Source organism: Bufo gargarizans, chromosome 8 (genome assembly GCF_014858855.1).
Source record: "Bufo gargarizans isolate SCDJY-AF-19 chromosome 8, ASM1485885v1, whole genome shotgun sequence".
Classification (NCBI taxonomy): domain Eukaryota; kingdom Metazoa; phylum Chordata; class Amphibia; order Anura; family Bufonidae; genus Bufo; species Bufo gargarizans.
The window spans coordinates 138418261-138433173 of NC_058087.1; the positions used below are offsets into that span (position 1 = coordinate 138418261).

The 14913-nt window shown below is 42.0% G+C and overlaps 1 protein-coding gene across 1 annotated transcript in view; it reads right to left on the reverse strand.

Moving 5' to 3' along the window:
- Window positions 1-9963: 9963 nt before the first annotated feature.
- Window positions 9964-14913, reverse strand: part of GPRC5B (G protein-coupled receptor class C group 5 member B) — a 45675-nt gene continuing 40725 nt past the window's right edge. The window contains exon 4 of the mRNA XM_044302709.1: window positions 9964-12323. Within this exon, the coding sequence (XP_044158644.1) occupies window positions 12279-12323 (45 nt within the window). The 3' untranslated portion in view covers window positions 9964-12278. The remainder of the gene's footprint in view (window positions 12324-14913) is intronic.

Consider the following 14913-nt stretch of genomic DNA (forward strand, 5'->3'; position numbering starts at 1 on the left):
ATAAACCATTTCCCATACTATACAACCTTTTCATATTTCCTTTGCTTTATATATATAGGATCATCTTATTACAGAAATATCTATGATTGTCTGCAAGTTCAAACAGACTTAAAAGGGATCTCCAGGATGAGAAAAAAGTTTTTTGTTTTTTTTCAAACAACGCCACTTTGCCCTCAGGTCGTGTCTGGTATTGCAGTTCATTCACATTGATTTGAATGGGGATGAGCTGCAACCTGGAGGCATCCTTTCAATGGTGTGGCTTCTCAAAAAAAAAAAAACAGAACCCTTTTTCTAATCTTAGACAACCCCTTTAAAGGAACATCAGTAAGTTAACAATCAGCAGCAAAAGAACACAATAGAAAAACACCCAATTATGCAGGTAATAAATATATCTCTATCATTAACAAACCATCTTGTCACTTTTGTGGATGCAAAAATAAAGAGATCAGTCTGTCTACCGTACTTATAAAACGAGGGCATGCCACGCATTGGCTACAAACTGGTACCTGGGTAACATCTGCGTCCACTGCCATTCATATGAACAGTTATCATATATTTAGGAGCAATGTAACACGACTTCCACATATGCAACATATCAACCACTGGAGAATTAAAGGCTATGGACACCTTTGGGAGAATTTATTTTATCATTGCATTCTAATTCTTATCAGTTTCATAAGAGTTTATGAGGTCAGGAGATCAGAGATAAGGCTTCACAAGAGCCTTCCACTGATGGAACTCCGGAGGAACAGTCTTAATAGACTGATTTTTAACTGCATGTATCACCAAAACCACCAGACATTTTTAATAATGTCCAGTTAGTAAATAATATTTAGCTCAAACTAGGTAAAATGCAGTCATAAAAATAATTGCCCCAAAGGTTTCTATAGCCTTTAAAGATTACTTTGGTTTTCAGATCTTTATAAAGGGGTTTCTGGAGTAGGGAACTCCTTCGCTTAATGCACATGACCTTAAGACAAGATGATCGCTCGTGTATCTAAACCTCCGTAATCAACGATGGAACCTAAGTGTCAGTATGGTAATGCGGAAAGCATGGCAGAACACCCACCTTCCTGAAATAAGGGTCTATCAAACAGCCCTTCAAAGAGAACTCTTAAGCTGAACCTACACAGTAGATGTGAACCCAGCCTAACAAATATACATTGACACCAGCCAATTATTTTTGACTGTAAATGAAAGATTGGAAACCATTTTAATGAGGATAAACTAAAATACCAGAAAAGCAGACTTTTATTTTTATTTATTTTGTATAACCCCTTTAACTGGGAGGAATTGCCATCATTTAGTGATTTCCTTTTTATACCAAAATGATAGGTTTACTACCTTATTTTTACTGATGTTCTGGTTATGACAGCTTGAAGAATAGTTGCAAAGGATGACTAAGAATCCAAGGCATAAAATGTACATTGCTGGATTAGGCTACTTTCACACTAGCGTTCGGGCGGATCCGTTCTGAACGGATCCGCCCATAATAATGCAGACGGAGGCTCCGTTCAGAACGGATCCGTCTGCATTATATTAGCAAAAAAAAGCTAAGTGTGAAAATAGCCTGGGACGGATCCGTCCAGACTTTCAATGTAAAGTCAATGGGGGACGGATCCGCTTGAAGATTGAGCCACATTGTGGCATCTTCAAACGGATCCGTCCCCATTGACTTACATTGTAAGTCTGGACGGATCCGCACGCCTCCGCACGGCCAGGCGGACACCCGAACGCTGCAAGCAGCGTTCAGCTGTCCGCCTGTCCGTGCGGAGGCGAGCGGAGCGGAGGCTGAACGCCACCAGACTGATGCAGTCTGAGCGGATCCGCCTCCATTCAGACTGCATCAGGGCTGGACGGCTGCGTTCGGGTCCGCTCGTGAGCTCCTTCAAACGGAGCTCACGAACGGAAACCCGAACGCTAGTGTGAAAGCAGCCTAAAGCTGTTAAACCTTTTTAAAGGGCTTCTGTCACCCCACTAAAGTCATATTTTTTTGGGGGGCTAGTTAAATTCCTTATACTGCGATATATGAGAATATAATAGTGTTACTTACTTTCCTTCAGCAGTTTCTTATAAAAACAAACTTTTATAATATGTAAATTAGGTCTCTACCAGCAAGTAGGGCGTCTACTTGCTGGTAGCCACCGTAAAAAAACGCCCCCTCGTCGCCTTTATTGACAGGGCCAGCCGCGATCTCCTCCTCCGGCCGGCCCTGTCAGCATTTCAAAAATTGCGCGCCTGTGTTCATTCGGCGCAGGCGCTCTGAGATGAGGAGGCTCGCCTCCTCAGCACTCCCTCAGTGCGCCTGCGCCGATGACGTCTTCTCTTTCGGTGATGTCATCGGCGCAGGCGCACTGAGGGAGTTCTGAGGAGGCGAGCCTCCTCATCTCAGAGCGCCTGCGCCATATGAACCGAGGCGCGCGATTTTTGAAATGCTGACAGGGCCGGCCGGAGGAGGAGATCACGGCTGGCCCTGTCAATCAACACGACGAGGGGGCGTTTTTTTACTTCGGCTACCAGTAAGTAGACGCCCTACTTGCTGGTAGAGACCTGATTTACATATTATAAAAGTTTGTTTTTATAAGAAACTGCTGAAGGAAAGTAAGTGACACTATTATATTTTCATATATTGCAGTATAAGGAATTTAACTAGCCCCAAAAAAATAAAATGACTTTAGTGGGGTGACAGAAGCCCTTTAAAGGCTATGTACACCTTCGGAAGCAATTTTTTTAATGATTGCAGTTTACTCATTTTTAGCTAAAAATCATTTTTTCAAATGGCCTTATCTCTGCTCTCTAACATTATAAACACTCATTATAGCTCAGTTCTTATATTACGGTTAGTGTTTATGACCTCTTAGTAAATTAGAAATAAAAGGTTATTAGATGACAAGTACAAAGTGAAAGTAAAAAGTACCACTCACACAGCTAAACAAACAGTTAACCCTTTGTGACAGAACAGCTCAATATTTTTTTTAATAAAGACCAATTGAAAAAAAATAAAATAAAAAAATCAAAATGAGTTAAATTCAATCATTAAAAAAAATTTGCCTCTGAAGGTCTACATAGCCTTCAAGCCCATTTTACACAGGCGATTTATTGCCCAATCAAGTATTCATAAAAATAATGCTCATACTTGATCATTGGCCCTTGTAAACATGGGAGCGATCTGCATTAAATGCTATGGACACCCGTAAATGCATTTTGTATTGTTACTATACTTATTTTGGGCTAAAAGAACACAATATTTTTTTTTTAAATGTCATCTATTTGTCTACTGAAGCCTGCCCCTTTTCACATACATTCCAGGCTGCTCAGTCCCTTTCACAGTGAAATCTGTCAGAGGAGCTGCCTGACAGCTAGACCTGTAAGCGTTATCTTTTTAATCCTGACACAAAGCAACAAAAACACATTCAAAGGTGGCCAGTTTTGCACAGAAGGTAATGTATTTGGACGATCACTTTAGCTTACTCTTCATTTTGCTACTAGATCATCTGATATCCCATTGTGGTCATATGTGCTGCATGACACTAGGCGTCCTGATGGTATCTGGTAAGGCAGGTTATCGATGGAAAATTATGTGATAAAAGGAGGTGTCCAGTTTGAACAACCCCTCTATTATTGCTGGGTCTACTTTTTTTCCCCCAGAAAGAGTGCCACTCTTGTCATAAGGAAGTGTTTGGTATTGCAGCTGTGAGTGAATGAGGCTGAGCTAAAATACCAGGCACTGTCACCACTGGAAAAATTATCTCAGACAAGTACTTTAATTAGCCAAGGCAACTCTCAACCCAACAGAACCTACCCTTCAAACCGGCCATATAGACCTCTAAACAGCACCTACTTCTGCCGTCCAGGTGGAATAGATGGCAGGTTGATGCAATAGGAGAGTCGATGGCTCTCCTCCAAGTCAGGGAAGGTGCTCTAACACATTAGTATGCTATACGCAAATAATCATACAAAACATTAAAAAACAAAGTACGAATGCATTCGGCGTTGCCATGAAACTATTATTTAAAGAGGACCTTTCACCTGAAAATGAAAGTTAAACTAAATCTGTATTGCTTATTCATTCATTCATTTTTCAATCTGTGCCCCCGTTTGTCTGCGCTGCCCCCCGGAATATTTTCCGCCTTGTATGCTAATGAGCCATTCGGCTCAACTGGGCGGGCCTTTAAAAGTTCTCCTGGGCGTGTCTTTCTTCTCCCTGGCACGGAGCGCATTCAATCAGCCAGGGAGATCACGCTCCAGTTCTCGCGAGATTCGCGAGAACTAGAGCGATTTTATCCATCTGGAGCCGGCGCCGTCTCGCGAGAACTGGAGCGTCTTCTCCCTGGCTAAGAGCGGAGCGCGCTGATTGGATGCGCTCCGTGCCAGGGAGAAGAATGACACGCCCAGGAGAACTTTTGAAGGCCCGCCCAGTTGAGCCGAATGGCTCATTAGCATACAAGGCGGCAAATATTCCGGGGGGCAGCGCGGACAAACGGGGGCACAGATTGAAAAATGAATGAATAAGCAATACCGGGGGCATGTAAGTAACGCTATGTCTTTAGTTTAACTTTCATTTTCAGGTGAAAGGTCCTCTTTAATGGGAAATTAACAACCGAAAGCTCAGATGAGTTATGTACAAAGAAGGAGTTTCTCCGGTAGCCATGTTTATAGTCAGAAGGATATGGACCATGCTACATGGATAGATGTCTGAACTCACAAGTGAGCAGCCATGATTTTTAGGAATTTAATAATACTAGTCTCTTGCTTTTTCACTGATGACCACGGAGGGGCCATGTTCCACTGTTCAGCCACAGACCAGGAAGACATGGCTGGTCATGGGTGACCACATAACTAGGCATCACCAAAGTCACTGAGGTCAATAACTCTTCCCATACAAGTACATATGTAAATGAGTAGCATACGTAACTATCTATACGCAATTTCCATTCTAAGCCTATGTATATGGTACAGATTTTCCACAGAACCGAATAATTCAATCCATATCCTCTCTATTCCATTGCAAAATACCAAGTCCTGTCCCAAATAGAAACGCCCCTTTTAATGCAAATAAAAATAAACTACACCACAAGGGACTGTTGGCAAGTATAAAGGTTTACGTTCCATTTGAATTGTGTCTGAATAAGTGCATATATTGACTTAACTCATATTTGGATGCATAAATTAGCCTCATTTAGGGCTCATGCACATGACCGTATGCATTTATCGGTCCTCAAAAAAAAAACGGAGGACATCCGTGGGACGTGTTGCATCCATTTTTTGGGCGGATCCATTGTAACCATGCCTGTCCTTGTCTGCAAAACGGACAAGAATAGGACATGTTCTATCTTTTTTGCGGAACGGACATGTGGACATACGGACACGAAATGCACATGGAATCATTTCTGGGGTTTTTTTCAAGCCCCATTGAAATGAATGGTTCAGCATATGGACCTGTAAAATAAACGGAAACGGAAGAAAAATACGTTTTTATGCATGAGCCCCACATTTTAACGGGAAAATTGGCATTGCAGTTCATAGCAACCAATCAGAGCTCAGTTTCATTTCTTAACTAGAAAGCTGCAATGTGATTGGTGGCTCAGGAACAAAGCCAGTTTTTCTATTAACCCCTTCCCGACCTCCACTGTACATGTACGGTGCTGCAGGATGCGGTTTAAACCCCAGCGCCGTACAGGTGCGCCGCGCTGATCGGACGGGTGCAGGATCTGCAGCCACCCGATCAGTAGCAGGGGCCCGGCAGTCATTGAGAGACGAGCCCCTGCTGTATACGCCAGCATCAGTGAAAACTGGCCCGGGATAGAATGGGTTAAACAATACTGATCGTTTATTAATGAGGCCTATTGTGTATAGATGATTGGTACACTTTAAGAGGGGTGTATGAGATAATTAAAAATCTCTGACACGCCCCCTGATCACATTGTACTCACCCTTTTCCTTTAGCTCTGTTCTCTCTGGTCTTCCTGATGCTGCTTGTTTACAAACTGCAGTGGGAACATGTCAAGATACGGTACATGACCCCTGCAGCCAATCACCAGTAGACTAGAGTACAGTGACTGGCTGCAGCAGTTACATAGCGTATACCGGCATGCTGCTGCAGTTGTAAGAAGCAACGGAGAAAAGAGATGAGTACAAGATGATTTATTTTATTTATTTGTAGGCTATTACAGGGCTCGTCCCAGATTTTGAATGATTTCGGACAACACCGTTAAGTAAGCAGCATTTTTTTTCCAATAGTTTATTTATTTTTGTCCACCAAAATATAAGACTGGCTGGGGTTCATGCATCAATCTCTGCGCCACAGAAAAATATGTTGGAAGCGAGGAAACATTGCCATTTTGTTGATAGCGATGTAACATCCTGTCACATGACAGCATCACTTGAGCTCCTCGTCCAATGGCGCTTGGAGTCAGTGATTTTTTTTCCCCTGGTGGCCACTGGAGGACGTAATCACATGACATTCCGTCACTGTGCTCAAAACGCTACGGTAGCCTAGCCATTACACCGGATCGTGGGTTACCGTGGAAGAATTTGAAAGGTAAGCATATTGGAAAGGGGTATTATTTGGTTTATTTATTAAAGGTACCCAGGGTTGTCTTAAAAACCCCTATCCAACAGCAACCCCTTTAAGGGCGGAGCTTATAAAATGATGGAAGTTTTTTGTACCATGTGAAGGCCCTTATCCAGCTCAAATTCTTTGCAAAAATTTGGAATGATTACCAAAATTTTTGGTGGCCTCATGACACAAATTACACTGTGGATATGTGACCCCCCCCCCCCCCCCCACATCGCTGTTCTTCCTGTTGGTATTTCTGTATTATATTATTAGAATATGGAAGAATGGTTAATTTTAATATGTAGGCACTGAGCAGCAGGGAAGTTATAGTGCAAGCAACGTTGTCATCTTTGGATAGATTTAAGTGCTACTGAACGTACGGCCATGAATGTAAATGTGTGCCAGGGTTTATCAATCGCTTTAAGGCACCCACATTTTGTGTGCAGCTATATAATAGCCAAATTATGGTCTTATGCTGAAGATTATATTTTTTTCAAAGTACAGCAGATATACAGATTTGATCTCCTTTAATTGTAAAGGGGAGCATTGGAAAACTGTATAGCTACCTATGTCAAGCTACATTACAAGGCGTCTGGAAAACAGGGTAACCTCATCCCTACTCTTTTCTAATCTGCTCTAAAACCAGCCAATTACAGTAAATTATACAATATAATAACCTGGGTGGCAGGGAATTTCCCTATTCACCACAGTTGTCCTTAAGATCTCTTAAACTGCAGGCTGCCATTTGCAGCAGTCTTTCGTCTGTCAATGGACTGTCTAAATACCGCCTGTAATGCAGAGGGGTTTTTGGATAAAATTAATTTTGTGTTCTTGCAGGGACACTAAACAGAAAATGCACAAAAAATTATATAATTCTTTCCTTTGATCCTATTTTGTTTCATATTACAATTAAAGGCTATTTAGACCTTTGGAGGCAATTTTTGTTCAGGATTGCATTTTACTCATTTTTAGCTAAAAATCATATTTTCAATTGGCCTCTATTAAAAATGTTGAGCCGCTCTGTCACAAAGGGTTAACTGTTTTTCTATCTCTGTGACTGGTACTTTCACTTTGGTCATCTAATAAACCTTATCTCTAAACTACTAAGAGGACATAAACACTTATTTAAGCCACATTCTTATCAGTAAGATAAGGACTGAGCTATAATAAGTGTTTATAATGTCAGGGAGCAGAGATAAGGAGCCCGTCAGCTCCTCAAGTGACGGAAGAGAGAGAAAATCCACAGGCTGCTACGACAGCATCTCAGGCTATGTACAGAAAAAAGGGCTCCATATTTTTAATAAAGACCAATTGAAAAAATTTGTACAATGCAATAAATAAAAAAAAATTGCCCCCAAAGGTGTACATAGCCTTTAAGACTATAGAGATATACTGTATAAAGAAATCTTTCTAGGGAATCAGCCAGGTCCCACCTCCTCCTGCTCACGGCCTTGTGTCTTTCTTTTAGACAACTGTCTGCAGCAGGAGCCTCCATCTTCTGCTCAGTCTGCAGCAGGACATAAAGATTGCTTATGCCTGCCCCTTGGCTAAACCTCACTCTTCAGTCCTTCCCTGGATGACAAGGGAACAATTCAGGAAATTAACTCTTGCCGCTCTTACCAGATACCTCTGATGGTGGTTTATCACTCTTTCGACCAAAAGAATTGGGCATGTTGAAATTCAACACCTTATGTCCCCTGGCATCTGCTGCCAGGAGGCCAAAATCTGTGGGTGCCACCTAACATTGATGGCCAGCTTTACATCAGCAAGCCAAAGGCATGAGATATTTATTGAAAATCAGATAACATTTTGGTGAGATTTGCAAACCATAAGATGTGCATACACATAGGATCGTTGTCTGCCATCTCCCATGACCTGCCAATAAACACACTCACCTGACTCTATGGGGAGAGGGAGATAAAACATTCAGGAGAGATGTAGGAAGCCCTCATACACCTCAGATTGTTGATGGATCAAGCATAAATCGGAACGATCAAGCTTTCCTGCCCAAAGATCTGCGGAACGCTAGTGGAGGAGACCGCTACATTTACATGCAGCCATCTCATCCAGAGTATGGGGAGCAGTGATCACTAATGCCATCGCTCTTCCCCATAAGGACTCGTTGTTTGCCGGCAGGAGATCGTGTTTACACGGCACAATCTGCTGCCGGTAAACGATAATTTTTGCATGCGCACAAACGATTGGTTTACCTGATGAACTGGGCGTTTCGCTCGTTGATCGGGTAATCGGCAGTACATTAACTCTGCCCGATCATTGCTAACGAGTGTTAGTATGAACACTCGTTAGCAATAATCTGTGCGATTCTCAGCCCGTGTAAAGGTCCCTTAAAGTGAGGGAGATAAGCTGTTGCCAGTCACCCCTAGAAACCCTTATCTCTTGGAGGAACAAAGGCTCACTTTTAATGTTGTGTACAACCATTTAGCCTTGCCATGCCCATCACATGATACGGTCTTCTACAGTCCCTCTAACCACAAAGCCTTTTCTTGCCCTTGGCAACTAATTTCCTGCTACAAACAAATATCTCACAATGTAGGATAAGGAAACTAACAAACAATTCACTACTTTATTCTTCCTAGGAACGCAGGGAAAGTGAGTGACCATGTGTGAATCTAATGACCAGAAAGTAATGTGTGACTTCAATGGGGTGAAACCATGGTAAAAAACAACAACAAACGGGCTGCAGAAACATTATGAGAGTGTGAATGATGACGAGATGTAAAATAGATTTAATATATCCCCCTTGCACCCTTCCTCTGTATGTAAAAATACTCCTCCAGGGAGATTCCTCAGTTTATTTGCTTATATCCACTTGGCATTTTATCTATTTTTTTATTTATTAGGGTTGGTATTATTGTAGGTATTATTCTCAGTTTTAGGTGGTTATACCTGCAAGCAAAAATATATATAGAGATAACCCTAAGGTCTCCATGGGTAGAAGGGTCTGAGTTTAGAGTGGCACAATCCCACTTCCAAATGAGTACTGATGGCCTGCCCATGACTCCCTACAATGTTAGCAAAAGTGAAGGTGAGGACCTGGCTCCAGGGTTATGTTGCCCTTCCCTTCTTAAAGAAGCACTCCCACAAAAATGTTATTCTGTGACTGTAGTGAAGGTAATTTGTGAGTTGTAACCTCCCTTCTGATCCTCAGCTGTGACCAAGGCTCTGACTCTCCAAATAACACAGCATCTTATGTGTCGACTGGAGGCCAGTTTCTTTGTGTATTCCTATAGGAGCATCAATGTCAGTGTCATAGGAATGAATAGAGAAGTAAATGACTTTCTCGCTCGTTATCATTGGGGGACACAGGACCGTGGGCTTACTATTCCCGCCGCGATCTGTGGGCGGAGCTTCTTTCTGGACGGAGGGCATCCAGACGATCCTCATTGCCCCAGATTGGCCCCGTTGTGCGTGATACTCAGACATCGTCCTGCTTCTAGGGCAATGAGGATCGTCTGGATGCCCTCAGTCCGGAAAGAAGACGCTCCGCCCACGGATCGCAGCAGGAATAGTAAGCCCACAGTCCTGTGTCTCCCAATGAAACTCAGCGAGAAAGAGATTTTACAGGTGAGTCCACAAAAATCTTGTTTCCTGTCCTGTGTCAGTTGGTCACATGACACAGCTGAGGATCTGAAGGGAGGTTATAACTCACAAATACAGTCACTGGTAAGAAGATTACTTTCACTACAATTTTCATGATGTACCTTTCTAATACTGGTGGGGAAGGGAGACATGAACCAACCCGTAGGAGGGGTCCTCATTTTCATATTTTCTATGTACCCCACATCTCTTCTATGTATATCCCACCCACTAAACACCGTTAGTTGTTAATTTTGAAAAACGACATCATCTCATCTGTACAATTCATTATTATAATTACATTTTACATCAAAAATATCTCATTGACATAGCTCCTTTTTATCCAATCAGCTTCTAACAAAAATGTCTACTATTTACACCAGTCATAACATAAAAAAAAAACTCTTGTCCTTGTGTCATATATTAACGCAAAAGTCTTAAGGAACATTCTCACCGAAGATGGTCAAACAATGTAAGATTCTGGGTTGTCCGTGTCCTTCAAATTGTCAAGAGTTTGACTTTTGTTACTTAATTATATTTGTTTCTGAAAAATCTGAGGGGACAACCAATGGGCCCTATTGCATCTCCCACAGAGGATGCCACCCATCTTCTCCAGGCTCTTGAATATAAAATCTGCCTAACTATGTAGTGATATATCCCATGCTCACATATATCTCAGGTTTTGTCGGATAGATTAGATGGGCACCATCCCAAGGTATTGTCACCCATATTGGTGGTCAGTCTAATTCTGAGAAACAGATATAACGAGGAAACAACTAAACTGAAATTGTATTCACTTGGTGGAAGACTGCCATAGAATTCATATTGCCTAAGGATTTTCTTTTTTCATTTAGGTGGGAATGCATGTTATTACAGAAATTCCTATGGCTCGGTTTTGCAAGTTACTTTTTTATTACAGTCTATGCTGTTTTAAAATGATCTCATTTGTCATCTGTATTATTCTTGCCTTTTACAAATTTAGAATTACAGCCCAAAGCTGTATTCACAATTCTCCAGGTTGGTATAATAAGTTTGTTGCCAAACACCCCACTAAATTACAGGGGAATCCGGAAGAAGTTAGGTTTTTTTAACATTTAAGTACAGAACCTGATGTAAAGAGGACACTTCCCAGAATGAAGCCCACAAGAACAAGGTCTGTGTAGACATTCAGTCAGCAAGGAATGCTGGGGGAATTGAGCTCTGAAGCCGACAGATTTGTTAATACAGCTCTAGTCTATAATACAGACTGTAACTCAGGATCAGTACAAAATAAGTATTGTAGTGCATGTACAAAGTTACAGATAGTGTTCAGGAGTAAATAGATTTAGAACTTTTTTTTATGAAGACCTGTCCCTCACACATTTGCAGCGTCGGACTGGCCCACTACAGTACCAGAGTATACTCCTGTGGGCCCAGGCTCTGATACCATAGTGGGCCCCAAAGGTCCAGGAGCAAATAAAACATTTGGAGCTGCCTTTGAAGACAAGACATTGCCATTAGGGTCTGTTTCTTTGAATCAAAACCTATTAGATCTTATTGATGATATGGGGTTAGCCCCCAAGAATACTTTCCTCTGGGGGCCCAAGGAACTCCAGTCCAACACAAGGTCCTTTAGAATGTCATAGCGTGAATCATATTGCAGTTCTGTCTTGCCAAACACTTATATCTTCTATACAGCAATATGGCCCTTGCATAACAGCACTGGGATTCCTCATTGTTGATCAAAATGTTGTCCTAAACTTCTAAGCCATGGAAATCCAATTGTTATTACTGAAGAGCCGTGGTGATGCTTAGGGTTTAGAATTTAGATTTACAGTGCAAGTGCACCATAAGCCACCAGGGTTCACTTCACTTAAGTGGCATTTTCCATCTTAACGCAGTTGTTGTTCTGTAAAAAGTGAATCTTGTTGGGTGTGTGGAGCACCTTCGAGTTAGCGGTGATAACATCCTTCTTTAGTAGTTATTTCAAGAGTTCACAGCTGTTCCTGTATAGATAAACCCTATTAGATAGGATTACCAGAGCTCTTGAGTGTGGTGTGGCTGTGTCCTGCTACTGATTCCTCCCTCACAAAAGACAGGGCCAGAGGCTGAAAAACCTGTCCCTCTGGAACCTATATGCATTTCACCAAAGATGTCGTCCAGTGTAACTTGGAGGAGCGGTTGGAATCTGGAAATAAGGACAACAAATGGACAGCTGAAAATCCTGACCTCTGTGGCAAGCTATGCAGATATAGGCATTAGCATTGAGAACAAAAGAAACCCTTAAAATATTTTATGGTGTCCACAGAGAGGTGCTATTTTTGGGAAGATACATCTGGGATGAGCGTCATGCTAAACATTCTCCATGTTGGGAAGCATTAAATCATTCCAGTTAATAATTGACTGCTCACTATGGCTACCTTTGGACAAATTTCACGCCAAAGCCTAAACTTTCTACAATTTGGGGATTGGCACACCTATGCTCAACTATGAAAATATTGTAATTATACTACTTGTCTAAAGTTGGCCATACACATTCAATAGCTGTTTCCACCATATACATGCATCTTCTACTTCATGGGTATTCATTAGGGGGAGAGGAAATGCTGGTTATACACATTAGATATGTATCAGCCAAACCCACCGATTTTAGTGGGTTCAGACAACCATCTATTGTGTAAGGCGTTCTCCCAACTATCACCCAACTATAGATATCAGGGGAGATAAGGATTGGACATGTTGTATGTCAATGCCCAATCTTTTTTTATTTGGGGAGGATTTCTCCTCTCTCTCTCATTTACTACATATACCGGCTAAGCCAAGTATGCATATATGTATGGAAGGATCGGGAGAGACAACTGTTGGCCAACAGCATGGTCTCATGCTCTAGCCATAGACTTAAGATATTTATCTGCAGACCATTGAGAGATCCAACTAAATTTGAGAGATCTGCTGACAATCTGGTATCTGTGGTGCTCATACAAATTAAGATGGCCATGTACTAGAGATGTTCTGCCAACCATTCGGCAACTTTTTATGATAGGAACAAGCGTAACAAATTCTGACAAATGACAGATATCTGTCAAAACCTGATCTGCTGTGTTGGATCTTTTTTGGCCTTTGTCAAGTGCCATAGTTGATAAGTCGTTCTAACAACAGCTCTGTATCCTATCAACGGAAGCCCAGACTAGGATAGACTAGGCAGATCACTGCAGAATTCAGTGATTTGTTGTTTTAATTTACGGTATTGTCATCCAAGAAGACTACTTGGCGGTCTGTAATCCCCATAATATGCCAGTTTAAGATTAACAGCTGATGCTACTAAAGATAACTGGATCTGCTAATGGTCTGCAGATAAATATCTCATGTCTACAGCCAGCCCTAACCCTGGCCATACCTATGTATTTCGGCCAAACCTTCCAATTTTGATAGGATTGGCCAACCATTTAATGTATATGGAGGCCTCTCAACTCTCCCCCTACACAGATGTCAGAGGAGATACGGATTGGGCAGCTGAATTACAGCACGCCTGATCCTTTTGTTCTTGGGAAGACAAGCCACTGCCAGTGAAGCATGCATGTGTATGGGGAAATTGGGAGTGATGACTGTGGAGCATTCAGCACACAGCCAATGTATGTGCTTATCCAGCCTAACGTTGGTAGTGATGAGAGTGCCTGTAATCTAATTGACAACCAGATTTTCATTAACTGCTCGGTGGCCTTAGGGTCCATTCACACGTCCGTAAGTGTTTTGCGGATCCGCAAAAAACGTATACTGGCAATGTGCGTTCCGCATTTTGCGGACCCCACATCGCCGGCACTGTCATAGAAAATGCTTTTTCTTGTCCGCAATTGCGGACAAGAATAGGACATGTTCTATTTTTTACGGAACGGAAGTGCGCATCCGCCAATGCGGATGTTGACAGCACATTCCGGCCCCATTGAAAATGAATAGGTCCGCACCTGTTCCGCAAAATTGCGGACCCATTTTCCGGACGTGTGAATGGACCCTGAACCGATAAATGTATGTAGATGTATGTGAGTGTGTATGTATGTATATATGTGTGTGTACATGTATGTATGTGTATGAGTGTGTGTCTATGAGTGTGTATATATGCGTGTATGTATTTATGTGTGTGTTTGTGTGTATGAGTGTGTATGTATGTGAGCATGTGTGTGCGTCTATATGTGTATGTGTGTCTATGAGTGTATGTATGTGTATATGTATGCGCGTTTAAATGTGTGTATATCTATGTATGTATGTGAGTGCCTGTATGTGTCTATGTGTGTGTATGTACGTGTGTTGGGGGGGTTATGGTGCAGCTCACAATTGCAGCACTAATGCACCAGAATCTGGACGCTGCCTTGTCTCCCGTTCAGATATGTAATGTAATTATTCACAATGCAGCCAGGTATTTAGCGCAGTAATGATATAACCCAGTAACACTTCCACTACAGCTGCCACTTACGCATTCAGTTTTAAACTCGGACTGTAATGTGAACTTGACTTGGAGAAACACAGAAATCAATAGCATCCATAATGAATAGTGCAACGCACGGGGCCGACATTAACCTTCTACCCGAATGCAGTGGGGAATTTATTCTTTACATCGGCTTCAATAAATAACGCTAAATAATCAGAACTTCACAGCTACGCGTGTTCTGTAAGGGCATGGAAGGGATAGGCGTAAAAACGCTGAACACATTTTAAAGGAGAACCCCCAAACGTGTTATATGAAGGGTCCTCTGGTGAGTGCAACCGATGCAAGAAAAGATTAC